The 19,739-nt window shown below is 36.3% G+C and overlaps 2 protein-coding genes and 1 long non-coding RNA gene across 4 annotated transcripts in view; 1 reads left to right on the forward strand and 2 right to left on the reverse strand.

Annotated features, from left to right (window-relative positions):
• LOC132098121 (endophilin-B2-like) overlaps positions 1–19,739 on the reverse strand; it is a 320,795-nt gene that overhangs the window by 154,118 nt on the left and 146,938 nt on the right. The gene's annotated exons all lie outside the window — the stretch shown is intronic.
• On the forward strand, positions 3,458–6,427 carry LOC132097257 (uncharacterized). Its single transcript, XR_009422709.1, has 3 exons — positions 3,458–3,695; positions 4,938–5,029; positions 6,181–6,427. It is a non-coding gene; the product is annotated as an uncharacterized LOC132097257 (long non-coding RNA).
• LOC132098119 (LIM/homeobox protein Lhx2-like) lies at positions 9,180–18,172 on the reverse strand. 2 transcript variants are annotated; one of them, XM_059504266.1, is made up of 5 exons: positions 17,219–18,172; positions 15,696–15,898; positions 14,218–14,585; positions 11,219–11,424; positions 9,180–10,465 (listed from the first exon to the last, which is right to left on the reverse strand). In XM_059504266.1, exons 1-5 carry the CDS (start codon positions 17,429–17,431, stop codon positions 10,175–10,177), a joined length of 1,281 nt encoding a protein of 426 aa, XP_059360249.1. In that variant the 5' UTR covers positions 17,432–18,172; the 3' UTR covers positions 9,180–10,174. The 2 variants fall into 2 exon arrangements, with proteins under 2 accessions (XP_059360249.1, XP_059360248.1); XM_059504265.1 differs by having other exon boundaries at positions 14,218–14,588.

Raw genomic sequence — 19,739 nt, forward strand, 5'->3', positions numbered from 1 at the left:
TGCACACATCTGAATATTTGGGTTGAACTGTTCTGGAACAGTGTTGTAAATACAACTTAACCACTGATTTCTAGTCGTGTCCTCTTTTGGAAGACAAACAAAGTAGTTTCTTTTTCACAAATGAAACGGCGTCTCCACAACATGGCAGCGGTGGCAACAACAAGAATAAAAGTTACACCTTCTGTCGTTGCATGAACATTTGGGCTGTTTTATGCAAATCTTCTCACACAGTGATGTAGACATGTGGGGGCGTATTTAAACGAGGCGTTTTAGAGGGCGTGGACAAGTCAACTTTTATAAAGAATATCTCTTTGGATTCGAGACTTTAGTCTTTTCAACTTTACCTTTATCTTCTTTATGCACCCAGAGCTTGTAACACTCCGAAGACAGAGGAAAACTTGAAATCGCATCACATGACCCCTCTAAAATGTTTCAGAAGATTTATATTTCAACTAAATACTGTTCTTTGAACTTTATGTCCATGAAAGAATCCTAAAAAAAACAAAATGCATCATAATAACTGTTGATAATAATCAGAAATGATTCTTAAAACCATTTTCAAATATTTAAAACTATTTTAAAAAGTTGCTACTTTAAATAAAATAAATATTAACTAAAATTAAAATATATTGAAAAATATATAAATTCATTTAGTTGCCAAGTCAACATTTCTCAATTTAATTTAGATGTACTAAAATAACTAAAAGTAAAACAGAAATAAATATAACATTTTTATAAACACATACAAATTTATATATATATATATATATATATATATATATACATACATATAGAGAGAGAGAGAGAATAAAAATGACAAAACCCCACTAAAAAGTTAAAAGATAAATAAATAAATAAAAACTAACTCAAAATGTTGCTGGAAACTATAATAATATCTTAATGGTACTAAATTAACAGGAGTTGTATGATGGGAAAAGCTTCAACCTATTTATTAAAAGGTCGTTAGCTACGTTCAGATCAATAAACTGGTCAATATTAGTTGAATTACATTTGATTACTTTAAAAGAATATACTTAAGGGCAAATTCTATGTTATTTTTTTATTAAATATAAATATATTATAGTTTAAGTTCATTTTAAATACAGTTATCTGTACTTCAGAGTGCTTTTTGAGCCATTTCAGTATAGCTTAAGTACTGTACATATTCACGAGCAATTTCATAATGTATTTACATATATTTGTAATTACACATTATAATATTGAAGTTGCAGTTTAGTACATTTAAAATCTATTAACTTGAAGTGTAATATCGAATTAACACAATACTGTTAAAATTACAATCAAGTAGTTTGTGCTTAAGCATGTTACTCAACACATTAAATACAAAGTGTACTTAAAGCATGACTTTAACCCAGTGATTTAAAATGTACTTTAAAACCTATATTGATAATATTACATATTTTTAGAAGTGTGTTAAGAAACACTGTCATGAAAGTGAGCCTCCCTTTAAGTACACTTCTTTTATTGCATTGGTATTATATTATCTGCAAATACAGTTTTATACTTTAAAGACTTGAAGTACACTACAAATGCACATTGGATACTATTAAATGCACTTCTTTTTTACAAGGGCAAGCTTTGTCTTAGGATACAAAAAAAATACACAATAATTAATCCAAAATAGCAATAGTCAGAGATTTTAACCTCAGGTAAAATTTGTCAAAGATATGGCGAGGGCTCACTACTTAAATGCTCCCGTTGGCTCCCATTGTCCTGTCTGGAGATGGGAATGACTAATTGGTCATAATTGTTTTTAATTCCCCATGCATCCGTCTCCTTTAGGCCATTCCTGTGTGGTCAAGAAGGAGATAGCCGTTATTGATGTGACAATGCAAAATTGAAAACCTTTGGCGGTGCGTCAACCCCTAATTAATCGCTCTAATTTCATCTCACTATGGCTCTTCAGCCATCAAATGAATGCGATTACGGTGGCGAGAGCCATTTTGTTGCTCAAGCACAGGAGGTTACTCATGCTAATTAGCGGCTAGCCTGGAGAAGACAAGAGCCTGAGGGTCGCCCAGAAGAGTCCTAAATAGAGCTAAACGGTCACATAATGACCTCAGGAACACGTAGCCATGCTTGTTCTCATTTTCATAATGTATTACACTCAAGTCCACTTGGACACAATGGGGCAAGAGGCGATTAGGGCCATGCTAACCGATACTTAGCCTGCGTTTAGATGCATGGCACTCATTTAAATGAATTTTGGTCTCATAAACGGGTCATTCTGTGAAATGGCCTAGTTTGAGGATTAAAGTAAGATTTGAAACACTCTTTATCAGAGAATGTAGTGTTGATGCATTTATACAATGGCATCAGCGATTAATCTAATAATTTGACATTGCGGCGTTACTATGACATTTTAAATGATATTTTGACATGTTCACTATTTAGTTGGCTACTATACAAGATTATGGTAACAGAATTGACAACGAAACACAAGATAAAGTGGTTGAAATTGGTGGACTCTTTTTTTTTAAAAACAAATTCGGACTTTAATTCAGAAAGGTTGCAATAAATTGATCGAAAGTGACAGTAAAGACATTTATAATGCAAAATGCAAAATGTTTCTACTTCAAACAAATGCTGTCTGTTCTTTTGAACTTTCAATTAATCAAAGAAGCCTAAAAAATAAAATGTATCTCTGTTTCCACAAAAATATTCATAATAAAATATTAGCTAACATTTAAATATTTCTTGAGCAGTAAATCATCATATTAGAATGATTTCTGAACATCACGTGACACTGGAGACTGGAGGAATGATGCTGAAAACACAGCTGTGCATCACTGAAATAAATAACATTTAACATTAAATTAAATCAGAAAACAGTTATTTTAAATTATAATAATATTTCACAATTTTTACTGTTTTTTTGTATTTTTGATCAAATAAATGCAGTAACTGTCATTATTTAAAGAGGGAGATGTAAAAACAGAGAAAGTCTGAAGCGTCTTCATGACAATTAAACAAACATTTAGAAAAGCTTATTAAATTCTAGTTAGTGTTGTCAATGTTGATCAGCTATTGATTGTTTTCTGTGTCTACAGAGGAATAGATTCTGCAGAAAGTGTATTGACGTCAGATTCCCCTCATCCTCCTGTTTAAGAATCTGTTATGCACTATTGGTCGTTTCACCAGCACTAATTAAAAGCAGCAGACATTGGGACGTCTCGTAGCAGTTCCCTCAATATACTTAAGATTTAAACGCTTAACATTTAGTCAAAGATCAATAATTGATCAGGACATGTTTATTTAATGTGCTGTAATGAATATCACTCTCTTTGCTGTACACTCACAGGCCAGAGTGTTTACCGCTTATCACCACATGATAAATATATCATGAGAACATCCTTCAATAATTGACATAATGCAAGTGCTCAGAATGCCACCGCAAGTGGTTGGCATCAGTATGTGTGTGTGTGTGTGTGTGTGTGTGTGTGTGTGTGTGTGTGTGCAGCAGCCGGAGGGACAGCTGGGCCACGGGTCAGGTTGATTTTGGCTTTGTGGTTCTGATGTGTTGTATGTTGTGAAGGTGGTGGCGTGTTTTCTGTGGACTGAGAATGACTGGCAGAGGAAAGACGAATCCTGTCCATTTAATGAGGCCCACCAGTCCAGCGGGAGCACGAGCACGCTCACGCTCACGTATGCTAAAAGCTGAAGAAGGCAGACAGGTAAGATACCCCCCGCACATCAGCTTTCACCAACACTACACCTGTTCTGAGCGATTCTGAAGCTTGACAAGGACAGCAACTCTTGACTCACACCTGATTTCATCCTTTTCGATTGTCAAGTATTTTGCTAAATGTGATGATTTTATAAGCGAAAACATATATCTCATGTGTATTGGATAAAATAGTTCATTTTAGATTACATATGGAAAAAAACCAATTTATACTTTAAAGTGTTTTTTGCAAACTTTTTTTTTTTTTGCAAGAAAATACTATTTACATTTATTTATACATAAAAAATTTTTAATCTTTCGATTTCAACATTTCAAAGTTAAAAACTTTCAAAAATGTAAAATTACAAAGAAACCTGTGTTTAATATTTTTTTCTAAATTGTAGTTTGCTATATTATACAAGAAACAAATATTTCATCCTTTAACTAAAAAATGTCATGTTTAATTCAATAATTTACCAGCAATTTCCAAGTGAAAATTGTATAAAGTAAATCCCACACTCTAAGAACTGATCTTTCTAAGTTGTTAATAAAATAAATATTATTGGAGTGTGTTTTACAAGAAAATACTGTTTCCGTCATTCTAATTTCAAATTTCTCTTAATACAGTGCAATTCAGTTGCCGTTTGTTGAAAATCAGTTCTACACCATTTTTTTCCCCTGTAAATAATCCTGATTTATTTGGACTTTCGAAGTGAGGATAATGCAATAATCTTACAAACATAAAAATCTCACAAAAACACTGGATACAATTGTTCATTTTGGCTGAGATTGAACAGAAATAGTTTTTAATACTCTTAATTAGCAACATTTTGTAGCTTTATTTTACATTTCTCTTGCTTGCCTATAAACAGTAAGATTGATTTGTTTTTTCATCTGAATCTTCAGGGTTTATTTGAGCAAGACATCCTTAAATCAGACGCAATCAAACTACTTTTTTTATTAACAGTATAAATAACTTCCGCCCAGGAGATGATAGTGTCCGAATATGTAAAAGAAATGTATAATTGTACTGAAGTACATTTTACAAGAAAATACTATTTCAGTTTTTCTACTTCACAATTGCACATTAGTGTTACTTGCCATTTCTTGTTTTAAAATCTGACTGCAGTTTCTGAATGAAAATGATTTCTACACCATTTTTTTTTTCATTATATAACCCTGATTTAGTGGGCTTCTTCTCTTGCTTCTTCTCTTGCTTGTCTGCTGTCTAGATTGTATTTTTTTTCCACAGAGGTAACACTTTTCCACAGCAATGAACACATGCAAGAAAGTTGAAGGCCATGTGGTTTTCACTTGGAATTAGAGACTTAAATTGCTGTCTAGGTAGAGGTCTTCTCGGGTCCTAAAAACTGTACCCGACCCGAATCGACCCGAATCACTACTTACCCGAACCCGACATGCATACATTATTTATTTTTAAAGAAAAACCCGACCCGAGACAGACCCGATAAAATTAGACCCGAGTCCGACCCGACCTGACGGCATTTCCTTTAGAACCCGACTGGACCCGAACGTAAACGGCATTTACATGTGCACAGCCTGCAACCATGCGTTTCTCAAAAATGCACTTAACATAGACGCGGCAGTAGGAGTAGCCTACGCGCTGAAGTGCTGAAATGTCAATCACACATGTAACCCATTACGTCCTTTAAAAGTTGGCATAATGTTATTTACCGGACCATACGATGATTAACATTAGAACCACCACAGGATAAAATTTACCGATGGCTGTTTCTCAAATATAACTTTTCAGATTACAGAATAACAGATTTTCAATAAAATATACAAAGTCTCCCAGTCATTGATTTTGACTAAACACCGATGACGACCCTGGATGTTTCTGTTCTACATATTCGTTTTCCCTCACCTTTTTCGCAATGTCTGTTATCGCCTCCATGCTTTTCTGACAGTGTCGCGTATTTTTCAAATTGATTGACAGGCCTGGCTTAACGACAATTCAAATACCGGTACTTGCATTTAGTCAAACATCCATCCACATGATGGCGCACTAGTTCTTGGCAAAGGGAGGGGGGTTGGTTAATGTGGAACTGAGTAAATAAATGCGTTGCGAGGCAACCGTGCTTATAGCCCGTTGCACGTAGAAGCGCTGATTTGCTCTCACACTTAGAAAAAATGAGAGAACGGTGTCATAGTTGTTTTAAATAATGCAATTTTGTTAAATGCCCAACATAGTTTAAAAGAATTCGGGTCTTCTCGGGTCCATTTGGAAAAGGCATATTTATTTTAAATTACCCGAGACCACTAATACCGAATCCGACCCGTGTCCGAGGTACTCGTTGGAGTTTTGGACCCGAACCCGCTCGGGTCTCGGGTCGGACCTCGGGTTTTCGGATCCAAGTGGACCCGTGAAGACCTCTATGTCTAGGTAAGCGTAGATTTGAGGATCCCCGATTTATTGGGCATTTTTGTACGTGAATCTGACATCAGATTAATCTCCTAATTATTTTCAGCAGTGAGTCTGCCAGAAGCTACATGAGGATGGTTAAATGCAGCTTGTAGCCGATCTGTGCGAAGCCTGACCCAGAGCAAGGCTAAGTTTGTTGTTGACTGAAGTCAGTCTGCTCCGAACAGGGGTGGACTGTTGCTTTGCCAAAGGCTGAGGGTTTTGTAGCCAAAGGCAATGACCATCCTTTGCCCTGGGCAATGATATGAGCGAGGGCAGAAAACATAGCTGCTTCTACAGAACTGCTTACGAAGCATTGCTTTTATTCAAGAGAGCATTACATCTAACTGTACTTTTTGACATATTCATGCAATAATTTTTATATTAAGAGTTCCATGCCAATGAAACTGAAATCAGGAATAAAGTAGCATGTTATAACTATGTTTTTTGGACACTTTATAAATATAATTTTCCTATTCAGTTTTCCTATTAAGTGCTGTCAAACGATTACTTGCAATTAATTGTATCCAAAATAAATGTTTTTGTTTGCATAATACATGTTTGTGTACTTTGTATATCTTTTATCCATATATAAATACACCCACATGCATGTGTGAAAAATGAAAAAATATGAAAGATATGTTATGTTTATATATTAAGTATATATTTATATACAATATAAATTATATAAATATAAATATACACATGTAAATATTTTCAAAACATATATGTGAATGTTTTTATATATACATAATAAATATACACAATACACACACATATTATGTAAACAATTTTGTTTTATTTTAGATATGATTTATCATGATTAATCTTTTGACAGCACTAATATATATATATATGACATATATACATCACATGAAGCATGCATATATATATATATATATATATATGCTTCATGTGAAGGGAATATAAGATTATGTGAGAAAGATTTTTATTTTTACAAGATTTAATATCTTTTTTGCTTCTAAAGTAAATGTATTTGATTTAGGAAAGTTTAGATATTTGTACTGGAAAACAAGACAAAAATCCTCAGTAAGGATATAATTCAGTGTGAAGTATCTTGAAAATACTATGATTCAAGATTGGTAATCATTTAATATCATGATATACGTATATTAAAATACAATTTGTTTATGCCATTTTAAGACTTGATTTTTATAAATGTTTATCAGGCAACTTCCCAATTATAATAACTCATACATTTATTGCTGGTCAGTTTCTGTAAGATTTCTCAAGTACACACAAGCAGAGACTGGCCTAGTGCACTCTTGTGCTACAAATGTAAAGGTATGCATTTAGCGGACACTTATCTAAAGCTTAACCTCTGATCTCTAATTCAGAAAGCATTATTGTATGCGAGTCAAATGTTTAAATGGCTAACTATAGTCACACGTTCTATTGAACTCTATCGGTAATGATTAAAGTTGAGACCATATGCTTTTGGGAAACACACCCAAGATTGACAAAGCAAACACCCTTTGGAAAAGATCTGTAAAAAAACACTGACACTTTGCAACATAGCACACGTAACAAACATCCAAACCGATCCGATGATCCTCAGATTCTGCACAGTCAGAAATGAGGTAATAATATTCCATATTAAACTTTATTGGACCAACTATTTCCAAAAATCTGTAATTTGTTTTAAATAGCAAGCTCTCTCTCCGTTAAAGCCGTCATCATGTGGCTTTTAGTGGGAATGCGCTGTACATCTGGGCACCACATTGACTTCCACGGTGGCTGGCTGCTTTTGGCATTCATTGTAAGCCCATTACAACCCCAGTCTGCCAGGCCTCCAGGAGCCCGAGCTGCGGGCTGCACGCCAGACAACAAACAGCGGCGAGAGAAACCCGAGACACCCAGAGCCACTGACCTAATGTTCATCCAGACCAAGGGCCAAGGCCTAGTTCACACTGAGAAGCATCGCGTGTCGAGAAGGACGTGTTGATGTGCATGAAAACGGGAGTTTCTGTTTGAGCTTCTGTTGAGTGGATGTCTGCGAGGGCCAAACATGCAGGTACGATGTCTGGGCGACTATATATTTCACATGGGCTGTAATAAACTCACAATCCAAATGCTCCAACGTTCAACCGGTAACAAATAATTATCATAATGAATTCCAGTGCAGATTTTGTACTCTACTACTCACTAGAGGTATAAAACACACACACACGGTTTATAAGTACACTGACAAAACAAAAAAGCAACAACCCAAGAACAGAACATATTAAAGCATTAGCATTACCGTGCATTTCTTGTCATTTAATGCATAGAAATACATTAAACATGTTATTTAATTATTTTTTATGTAGCCTATTGTTAAAGTTGTTCTGTAATAATTATTCAAAGCTGTTTTCCTATTATCCCAGTTTTTTTCTGTGATTAGGCCAAATGCGGTTCTGACCCAGAGGAGCTTGGTTTCAGCGTGGTTTCTCTCTAATCATAAAGCTGCCAAAACCATAGCGTAGAAAGAAATATGGTTTCGGTTGGTTGTGTTAGTTATTTCTATTAATCTGAGAGGGTTTTTTTATTTAATTCTATTTTGAAACAATTAGAAAGAATTTAATTGAACACTACAAAATACAGTCTGAAAGACAGTGGTGTTTCACATGTTTTTGCAAAGCATGCATTATAAAATGATCTCTTTAAATTCATTTTTAGTTATGTGAAATTCATTATGTGGATAACACTGATAGATTATGTTTGTAATATCATGTAACATTAATGTGTGTCTGTATGTATAGTATTTGAAATATTCTACATATTTTATGTAGAATGTCGTTTACATATTGACAACAACCTGGATTTTTTTATTTAATTGAAATGCAACCATGTAGTGTGTGTGGCAAGATATGTATTAATAAATCAAACTGCATTTGGTTTTGGGAATCTCAGTTATAAATTACCATGACAACTAGCATCATCTTAATGTATTAATATCCAGTTAGAATGTGTTTTTGTCTTTAAGCTCTAGATTTGTGTTAACGCTGTTTGCATTGCTCTTATGTAAAATGCTTTGAAACTGTTGAAATAATAAGGCCCACAAAAAAAAATAGTGATTCATTTTTTTTTAATATTTTTTACAGAACTGAAGATTTACATCAAAGGGGATACTGCAGGGAGTGGACTCCAAATGTCTCAATAATCTGTCAAAACTGTACAGCATTTCAACAAGCAGCCTCTGGTTACCATGGAAACATGTACCCTGTCTCCAACACTGTCACATCTTAATGGTTGAGAAAAAAAAATCACCTAACCGAATGAGGAACAAATAAGTGTTTCATTCCATAAATCAGTGTTTGTTTGTGATGCGCTCCTCCGATCTTTGTACAAACTCTCCACAGCCGTTTTCTCTCCCAGTGCATGAAACGTGTTCTCAGGTTTCATATGAACTGCTATCATATCCAGTGATTTCTGAGTGAGGTAATATGTTGGAATGAGAGTATATGATCAGCTCTTCCTCAAGTGTGTGTGTTTGAGCACGTGTGATTTACTCAACCATTTTCACCATCCGACAAATTAAAGTACACAGTTTCTGGTGCAGTTCGTTTAGCGTTGCTAAAGGGGCTTCAGTGACTACACTGCAGAATAAGGCACGTGACAGTCAGGCTAGATTACGCTGTAATTATTCACATTATAATCCAGTTTCCTCACACTGACCCCTGTGCGTGAACATAAATAAGAGGTTGACGAACAAATGCATTTCCCAGCTCAGTCTCTCTCTGTAAACATGGTTGGGGGAAAACATGAAGAAAAATGCTGTGCATATCAGTCTCTCATCAACAGATCCTTTAGTGAAACTTGAGTCTGCCCCAAAATGCAATACTCTAAACAGAGTTTGTCTTTCAAATCTCATTTTTAGTCTCTTGAATTGGATCGGCCATGTTTGTAAAGTTCCTGGCCTGTACAAAAATGCCCAGGTAGATCGGTTTACGTTTCAGGCCGATGTAGTTTGAGAACGACTAGCATGATCAGCGATGCTCACGCTTTATTTCTGATTTGGGTGGCTCCACGAATGGAGATGAATGTGCTGAGCAATCTGAGAATCAGAAGAGGCTGGTTAAGGTGCTCTGCGATGGACTCCGGCATTCGTGGACGTCCAGGCTGCCCGGGACGGAGGTCAGTACGGAGGTGACGGTGGGCATTGTGGGGTTGGTCAGGTCTGTGAGGGTCGTGGGAGTGCTGGAGGGGCTCATGGAGGCGTTGGAAATCTCTGAGGCCGGTCCGGACGGCGTTCCTCCAGGCAGGGTCGACCCGTCCGAGGCCTTGTCCACACCCGTGTTCTCCTGACGCAGGAGGTTTCGTCTGAACTTGGCCCGGGCATTCTGAAACCAGACCTGCGAACCGAGACGGCAGATGTTATAAATAAACCACAGACGAGAAAACCATGCGATGCTCAGGGGAAGAACTTTCATCTCATGAAAGCCGAATCTTTTTTACTTGAATATCTCAGATTTTTACTTTCAGTTTGTCTCTTGGTTGTTTTGTCACAGCAACTGCATTGTTTCTTTTTTTTTTTTCTGGTTTCAGTGATATCTGACAAACAGCTGTTTCTTTTATTTTCAGACATGCTCTAACACCTTGTGTTTTATTTGTGCATGTAAGTAATACAGATTTCTCTCTTTTAGGAACAAATTAATAGCATTACATTGAGGAGACCAGGCTTGTGAATTACATTTGGTTCATTCCTCAAGTCATTTTTTAGTCTAGTCTAGTTTTAGTCTAGTTAGTCTAATTTGTTGCTGATGTGAAGGAATGTGCTGTTTTTAATACGTATATTAGGTTATATTATATTAAGTACAACTTTATTTGCATACATACAGTACACTCGCCTAAAGTGAAATATATCCAACTGCTTGAATATTATTATCTCAAAATATAACTATATTATTGTCCAGCTCTAATCTGCTAAATGCAACTATAATGCATGAAGATATCATAAACATCATGATTTTCTGTAAAGCTGCTCTGAAATGTGTATTGTGGAAGGTGAAAATAAAGGCTTTTGTGATCAGTATGCTATAATCTCAAAGCTAAAATGACTTGAATAGAGCGAAAACGATTAGTCTAAACGAAGGGAGTTTTCTGACCTGTAGGACGCGCTTGGTGAGGCCTGTTTTCTGGGCCAGCTGTTTCAGGTCCTTGGCGTCAGGATTGTGGTTGATGGCAAAATAGGACTTCATGGTCCTCAGCTGATGGTGTTTAAAAGACGTTCTCATGCGCTTGGTCTTCTGGCTGCTGCTGTACTGTGAGTCTCTGTCCATCGGATCGCCATCATTCTCGTTGCAGCTCAATGCTGAATCCAAAAACGCAAACTATATTAGCTGTGTTGCTGTTATTGATCCCAAAATGAGTGCATACATTCCAAAAGCTTAAAACTAAGCATGCAAATGACGTTTTCCATAATGCTAAACTTATATAGTGTAGCACTGCAGTTCTGGTTTGAATAAATGCAAAATTGAAATTCAAAACAATAAATGCATGAGATGCAATGACAGAACAATCAGACACTGTGATGAGAATGAGGACATGCCTCTCAGATTCTTTTGTTTCTTCGATTGCACGCCAGCATTGTGTTTAGTCTTGGATTTGACTTACTGCATGCATAATAATCTGCATTATGCTGTAGTCTTACATCATGCTCTTTTGGTCTTTAAAAAAATCTGATTCTAAATGCAATAGACGGGTTTTGAAAGCATGCAAGTCTGCATCATGATTTTTATTTCACTTTTCTTTTTACAGCAACCCCACCCCCCACATATGGCCATATCTTCGTTTCTGTTTTTATGGTGTCTTGTGTAGGGTTTGATTGTGAAAAGCCCACACTATCTGTCTTGGACACAAGTGTTTAGGAGATAGATGTCTGAATGTGTCAGAAATGTGTTTGCGCCAGTTCCAAATTCTTGGCAGAAGTTTATGTGTTGCTAGACGCATGACAGTTCAGAATTATGTTTTCTCTGACAACTACAAATATTAGTCATTGAAAATGGTCTGATCAACACTTCAGATAATTAACCTTAAATGCTTTACAACACTGCACATGGTGAACAAATGTTTCCTCCTGATATAAATATGGCCATTGAGAAATACTGTTACCTTCCCTACAGTGATGCACGTCAAGAGCAGTTATGTTCACTGAACACAGAATTATTAATGTGCAGATGGTTACTGTAGTATTGCAGTGATGAACCGTGTCTTTCTTGTTCTTGTTTTTCAGGTTTTGATCTCGCTGTGCTTGTGTTCGTGCTGTTGTTTAAAGTGTGAGCTGATGGGGGCAGCAATGATCTGACTGTGTCTGACTCTCAGAGAGCAGAGAAACACCAAAGTTCACTCTCTCTAGTTAACTTCTGTTTTTGTCAAACGGTTGATCTGATTTCAAAAAGTTTCTTTTCTTCTATTTTAAGGTCGTGTAAATTTAAGAGTTCTTCAGAAGCCGGTTAGTCCACCAAACAAGACCGCGATTGTTGTGATAAATTTGCCAGCTTCAATTAACGATCCCAAGACAACAAGATTTACAAAGCAACCAAACAATCTGAGTTTAAAGTGATAAAAAAGCATCCTATTTACGCATTTTACAGTGGAAATATAGCTTTGAGATATAATACAAAACTCCTGATAAACTTGTAGTTTATAGTTATAGTCTTAATCTGACTCAAACGATTTCAGCATGTGCATCCTGTGATGACATATATATATATATATATATATATATATATATATATATATATATATATATATATATATATATATATATATATATATATATATATATATATATTTTCTTTTTTTTTTTTTAGAAAAATAAAATATTTATTAATTTCGCTTTCGGTCAGTTTATCTGAAATTAAATCCTGGAATCAAAGAAAATGATGAATATTCGTGAAGAGATGGTTCGTAGATTATATCGTTTTATTTGATTAAAAACGTGTTTTTTTATATAAGCTAATGCTTTGTTTCGACGCATGCTTTAAATCTTTTTTTAGAGCAAAAAAGTATAGTAAATTAATTCGTCTGAATTTGCCTGGAAAAGCTGAATTTTTTCCCTTTCTTTCTTTCTTTCTTTCTTTCTTTCTTTCTTTCTTTCTTTCTTTCTTTCTTTCTTTCTTTCTTCCCTTCTTTCACTTGTGTTTAATCTTCCGGGGGTCTCGACTAGCATCTAAGCCATTTTCCACTTGTCAGTCTCTGTAGTCGTCATCATTCCTCTGTTTGGTCCTCAAGCAGGGGCCCAAATGCCCCGCTGAGGGGCCCGAGATGCCCGAGCGAACAAGTCACGTTGTTCCAAATTGTTCACGTGCTTTAGTAGGCCTAGTTATATATCTGTGATGTGTGTCGATTGTCTTTTTTTTTTTAATGGCGCATTTTTATCGTTTTCCTGGTGTAAAGAAGTAAACCCATTGTTTTTTGGAAGAAATATTTATAAAAAATAATTTATACAAAATGTTAAATACGGTAGGCTAGCTATTATAACATAAAGAATTGCGCTCTTTTACAAAACTATCATCCCATATGCTATGCTTAATGCATTTTAGATGTTTCAAACGAATTGGAATGTTAAAGTATTTTTTAATGTATACAAGGAAATTAAACATTGAAATATTTTATTCAAACAATACAGTTCAATATTTAAGTCGGGGCAGCATTTAAATGGCTCTTTTAAATATCCCCGCATTTTTACAGCTTTATGTTCGCTTTTATCCTATTAGAAAACAGTTTATTTATTGCACGTGTACTGTCAATTATTTACAAATATATTCATGTTTATAAAAGTCGTACTTTATTGTTTAAAACAGTGGCGGGGAATATTGTTTAAGCGACATTTCACTAAAGGTTTTTTTGACTTGTTTTCATCTTGCTCTGAAATGATTTTGTTGGGTAGGCCTATTCAGTGCCGCCCAAAAAGTTTCGCAAACCTGGAAATTCACCGAAATCGCAAGGAATTATTAGGCTAACATAACTACGTGCTGTTTAAAACGTGTTCATATGGAAATAATGCATGCAAAATTACAATTAAGGACAAATAATGTTTTTTGTTTTTTTAATAAAACGAGCAGTAAACCAGCAACAACAACAAGTTGAGTGATGGTCTCACCTGCATTATAAGCCGCCAGGTCCGCTCCGGGCCCAGAGCTCTTCCTCTTTCGGGGCCGGCCCTTCTGCACCGTGTTCACGCCGTTATAATAAGACAGTCCTAGAGGGCCCGTGCTGCCCAGTCCTTTATTAGGCGCTACATCCGTGTGATTGAAATGCGTGGGGAAGTCTCCGTGGATGAGCGTTTCAAAGTGTAGCCTGCAGTACACCAGACTGTCTTTCATGCCGAAGTGGTCCCCAGTCGTCAGCATTTTGTTGCAAGTCGTGCAGGTGAAACAGTTCAAGTGGTACACCAAATCCCTGGCCCTCATGACCATTTCCGAGGCCGAGATCCCGAGGTGGCACCGGGCACATCTCTGCACCGAAAACCTTCTGTGAGAGAATAGAACAGCTGTGACCTTTCAGCATACTTCAACCAGAAGGTGGGCCCGCCACTCACGAGCCTCACATTAAATGTGCTGCTTCTCATAATAACCTTTGTATAAATTATGATTTGCAATTCTACATTAAAGCTACTTTATTTTTATCTGGCCCTATGTGCGCGTGCTGAATTTAAATAATGCCTTAAACAGCAGGATGCGTGTACAAATAGTCAACTCTTGCAGTGGAATCTGTTCTCGCCCATAATTACGTCTCAAATAATTACTAAATCGCTTACAATTGAGATTGACGTGCGCTGCAGACTCATTTGAACGTAGAAACGGGTAAAGCCTTCACTTATATGATTATCTTAATAGGCCTCTCGCCTCCCTCTCATTATTAAAATTGTACAATGACATACAGAATAAGTGCAGTCAGCTAAATATCGTCCAAATATCACACACAAAGGTTTTGCTGCTCTCTTTTTTTCTCATTACTGAAATGTTGTATTTCATGAAAAGTAAGATTGAGTAGGTAAATCGTTTCTGGATTGTTTAGTTTTATATTGACGTCCAAAATCACTGCAGTATACAGAGACAACTTAGAAATGTTGCTACGTGATTTGTTTCTTTAACTGTTACGAGAATAGAGTAAAATCGTTGAGCAGGTTAAGTAGTTTCTGCATCATTGTAATTGTTAACGTATTTATTGAATTGCTTCATAATGGCTTCACAATACCTAGACAGAATTTTTATTTTATTTTTTTAGAGAGAATTATAAGTCAATTTAAACAAAAAAAACGTTCTATTTTAGGGCAAAAAGTATACCTTGGATATTTTTAGTATTTCTGTATTAAAGTAGGTTGTTATTAGTTTGATTATTAAAATGTAAACTACGTATTTTTTCTTATATACAAGCAATGAAAATGAGTTACGTCGGTTCTGCATTATTAAAGTGTAGCTATAATGACGAAACCACACCAAAATACAATCTACAGACAAAAAGCAGGCTTTGGTCACAGTTTTGCGTTTTTATTATTTATCCACAAACGAAAATGTCACTCCAGACGAATGAAGTGCCGTAAGATCGTGCAACTTTTGAGTAAACGAGTTAGCTCACCTGTAATAGTCTTCTTTGCAGTAGATGCTTCCGTCTTTGCTGAAGCAGGTGAGTTCAGACTCCAGGTTGAGTTTACACTCGCAGCACTTCAGACAGCGCATGTGCCACTGCTTGTCCACGGCGAGCAGGTAATAGCGGTCCGAGATCTTCCCTCCGCAGCCCGCGCACAGAGCCACCCGGTCCCCGCTGATCGAAGGCATGTTCTGCACAAACACAGCGCGCTCGTTAAAGGCAGGAACTCAAAGCCCAGTTTAATCTCTACACCCTATATCTGCAGTGTTATACAAATGAATATTTTCAATGGTAGATTAGTAACCAATGAAAAACACAAGGCGTATTAAAAGCGTCTGGGTTCAGTATTTAGTGCAAACACTATTTTTCGCATTTGCTGATGAAAAATGTCCAAAGAATCAGGCATTATGCTACTAGTGTTCACTTCTGTAGAACATGGGAGGGGCGTGAGACTGAGAAGATAAATACAGAAGTGTATTGAGTGAGTGAGTGTACTCTGATTTGTATTTCATATTTCCCGTGGCAACGGAATGCCACGAATAATAAGAAAATGACCGCAAGAAAAGATTATATTATCCGTGCCCCCATTCACGTCGTTTTTTTCTTTCTTTTAACAAAGGCAAATGGAAAATTGAAAATGCAATACATATATAAGAAAATTAATCAAATGCTGAGCTTGTTTTATTGTGTTTACGCTTGGCGTGTTGTGTGGCCTTAGATAGCCTACACTACAGAGCAAACACACTCGTAATATATGTAGGCTAGACACACACACACACACACAATTGTATAAGAATAAAATATTGTTTTATTCTTTAGCATTTCTTTATTTGTCATTTTGCATTTGTCATCGTGTAAGTTTAAAAATGTCAAAACAGTTTTAAGCGTGGATTACTGCAAAAAAAAAAAAAATATTGTTATGGTAATAGTTTAACGTAAGGTTCTGCAATGTCTTTTTTGCTGTTGTTAATCACAGATATTATGCCCAAAAACAATGCAAATATATGTTAGTTGGATCACAACATCTGCTAATGTTTTTAATCGTAATTATATCACTCTTATATATTATGAAAAAACAAAGTATTATTTTCTCGTCACTTAAAGTTTAGCAGCACTGCGGAGGCGTTTGTAAAATAATAGAATACATTTGAAGTATATCATTATATGTACAAAACCGAATCTGGATTTTCTTGCTCGCTAATGCTTATTATTTCACCACTTTATCGAGGAACCTTACTTTTACTGTCGAAATGTTTAATTGGACTACAGGCTATTTATCATAGCATATCTACTATACTTGCATTCCACCCATGACAAAGGGTTCACAAGCAATGCATTAAAGACGAGGCCTGTGATTTTGGCTTCGCAGAAGTTTGAAGTTTGTTTAAATGGCCAAAATCGAAATCACATCTCTTTGCCTCTATTGCACTGTTGGAATAACGGTTCAGTTAACATAGGCTGTTAGGATTTCCAAGCAAGCGCTTGGTGCGAGAGGCATGGCTTTCTCCTACCGTCTCTGTTTCCCCCATATCTATGGCCGAGCTGATAGTCGCCGAATCGCTCTTTCCTCTCCGCTCCATTTCTTCCATGACACCATGCATCTCGCCTCCAGGCAGACCGTGGAAAAGCATCGTTGCCGCAGATGAGACCGAATAGCACGTGTTTCCGTCAGATCTGCAACCCAAGATTTCCGTGAGACGCACTTCTAGCCCTGTGCAGTTCATATGACCTCTCTGGCTCCCATTAAATAATTCCCGTTAGGAGGATCTGATCGGTCTAAACGGTGCTCGTTTATCAGAAATGTCAACTCCGTTTTCTGATAGATTCTTCTAAATGCATCGAAGTGCAGATCGCAAAACATGCACCCAGTACAGATCGGTTTAGCCTATGAGAGCATTCCGGAGCTTTGAGGACATACCAGCTACTGAAGCCCCTCTACATGTGTGACACTGGACCCTCCTATTTCTTCTTGAGTAACTTTCAGTTACCACATCTTGGACATGCATTTGTCAGTGCAAGATTTCAGTTTTTCTTTCTTGTCTTTTCAGAAATCAATTTTGGTGCATGACTGCTGTCGGTCATTACACACACAAAATAATAAATAAAATAAAAATCCGTTATTGCATCGCCGAAGAATAAAAAATATATAATCCCGAAATGCCTGGGAGGAACGACTACAATGACGATTGAGATTCTGCAAGTGGTTATATCTTCATCCACGTCTCTTCACCTCCTCCACGACAGTTTGTCATCACACGCACACCCAAAAATGTCCAATTTCAGTATAGGCTTTAGCTCGGGTAAAAATCAACTCAAAGATTTGTTCTAACAAATGAGGTGTTTGTCCTGTCATCTACAGCATTAGCTGTTGTTGTAGGATCAGCATGTAAGCAACTGAGAAGGAGGAGGAGTTGAGGACACTTTTGGTTTGTGTAATCCAGTGAAGACAGTGAGGTTCCCTGCGCTCTTCCCTCTCCAAACGTGAGCAAACCCAACGCGCCTTTTCTACCGGGGCTTTGACGTCACGCCGTTCCGTTCGTGATTATTGGCTGTTCGAATTCTTGATATATGCACTGTATTGAATTGTTCCAGGGATTTTAATATCAGATGGACCGACATTCGATGGTAACTCAAGACTTTCTGAAAATACATTGTTTTCGACCGATGATTTATATTCATTAATTTTTTTATAGACATGTTTAATGCGTTGGAAAGCTTAAGTGATTAGTGAGTATCGGCCTTATTATGAGCGACTTGCAGTGAGATATAAACATAAACTTTCGCGAACTGGACATTTCGCGTCTTTGTCGGAAGTGAGAACTGAAGCGCTCCGATTTGTGACTTAATTTCATTAATTTAATTAGCCTATTCTTTAATATAGCACTGTAAGTCGATGTCTCTTGCCATGTAGTGCTTCATGTGAAAATAATAATTTCCTTTTTTTTTTGTATTAGCTCAAACGTATTGGTTTTGGGATTGATCTGCTTTTCTATACAAACCGCCTCGGTGTTATAGAGCACCGGCCCCGGACAGATCCCCGTTACTGCTTTAAACAAAAGGATCCAGAAGAACGGATAGTCTCTTCCCAACTGACAGCATTGAATTTACAATCTGAGAGAAGTCCAATTAACGTCAGTGTTTCATCACTCTAACCTGCTTTTTAAAAACCTCTATATTGTATCGTTGGGAAGATGCAATTCTAATAATCTCTTTCATGTGGGTGTTTTTTTCACATTAATATATATATATATATATATATATATATATAAATAAGCTTTCCTTAATAATATATTATATATATAGGCTACCAATGATGTGAGTGTTTGGAAACATATTGTACCTCATATGGACTGCTGTGAGCCAGTGGTTCCAAATCCCAAAAGGCCATATATTTGTTTTACTTATTCAGTCCATCCTTATAGGTGATGATTCTAACAATGCAAAGAGAGACAATTCTCTGATGTCCACGCAATGACTTAAGGGGTAGGAAAACCAGACAGAATTACAGAAGCGATTAAATTTAGCATAGCCTATATATCACAGTTATTATGGTTTTATTATTATTATTATTATTTTTAAATTGTAGTCCTTTTTTAATGTTTTTGCACTGATTTTTGCGGTGGCGTTTTCAGTTGCTCATTTAGTTTTTTAGTTTTTGTTTTTACTCTAAGAATTCATAAAGCACTCTTAAGTGGCGCTCTGAACTTAATTGGCGAGACAGTATTAATTTCGAGCCCTAGAGAGCAGCGGACCTCAGGAACAAACCAGTGGGAGACAAATTCATACAGCCCCCACGTGACTCGTGTTTTAACAAAATAGGCATGATAGTTCGACGCAGAAATTAACTGATTTCTGAGTGCCACTGTATGGAGTTAATATAGCATTGATGATCCGCAAGGAATTGGATTTATATTTTGCAATGCTTTTATACGTTGAAGTATATACTATGAAGTCCATATGCTTCACTATAATCACAGCAATGCTTTAACCTATTTAAATACATGTTTTGCTGAATAAGCGCTTTAATAACAA

Source organism: Carassius carassius, chromosome 21 (genome assembly GCF_963082965.1).
Source record: "Carassius carassius chromosome 21, fCarCar2.1, whole genome shotgun sequence".
In the NCBI taxonomy this organism is placed as follows: Eukaryota; Metazoa; Chordata; class Actinopteri; order Cypriniformes; family Cyprinidae; genus Carassius; species Carassius carassius.

Coding starts and splice junctions, on each gene's coding strand:
- LOC132098119 (XM_059504265.1), bottom strand. CDS start 17,431: ATGAACTGCACAGGGCTAGAAGTGCGTCTCACGGAAATCTTGGGTTGC. Junction 15,899..17,218: donor ATATGGGGGAAACAGAGACG/GTAGGAGAAAGC, acceptor GTGTTTGTGCAG/AACATGCCTTCGATCAGCGG. Junction 14,589..15,695: donor TGCAAAGAAGACTATTACAG/GTGAGCTAACTC, acceptor ATTCTCTCACAG/AAGGTTTTCGGTGCAGAGAT.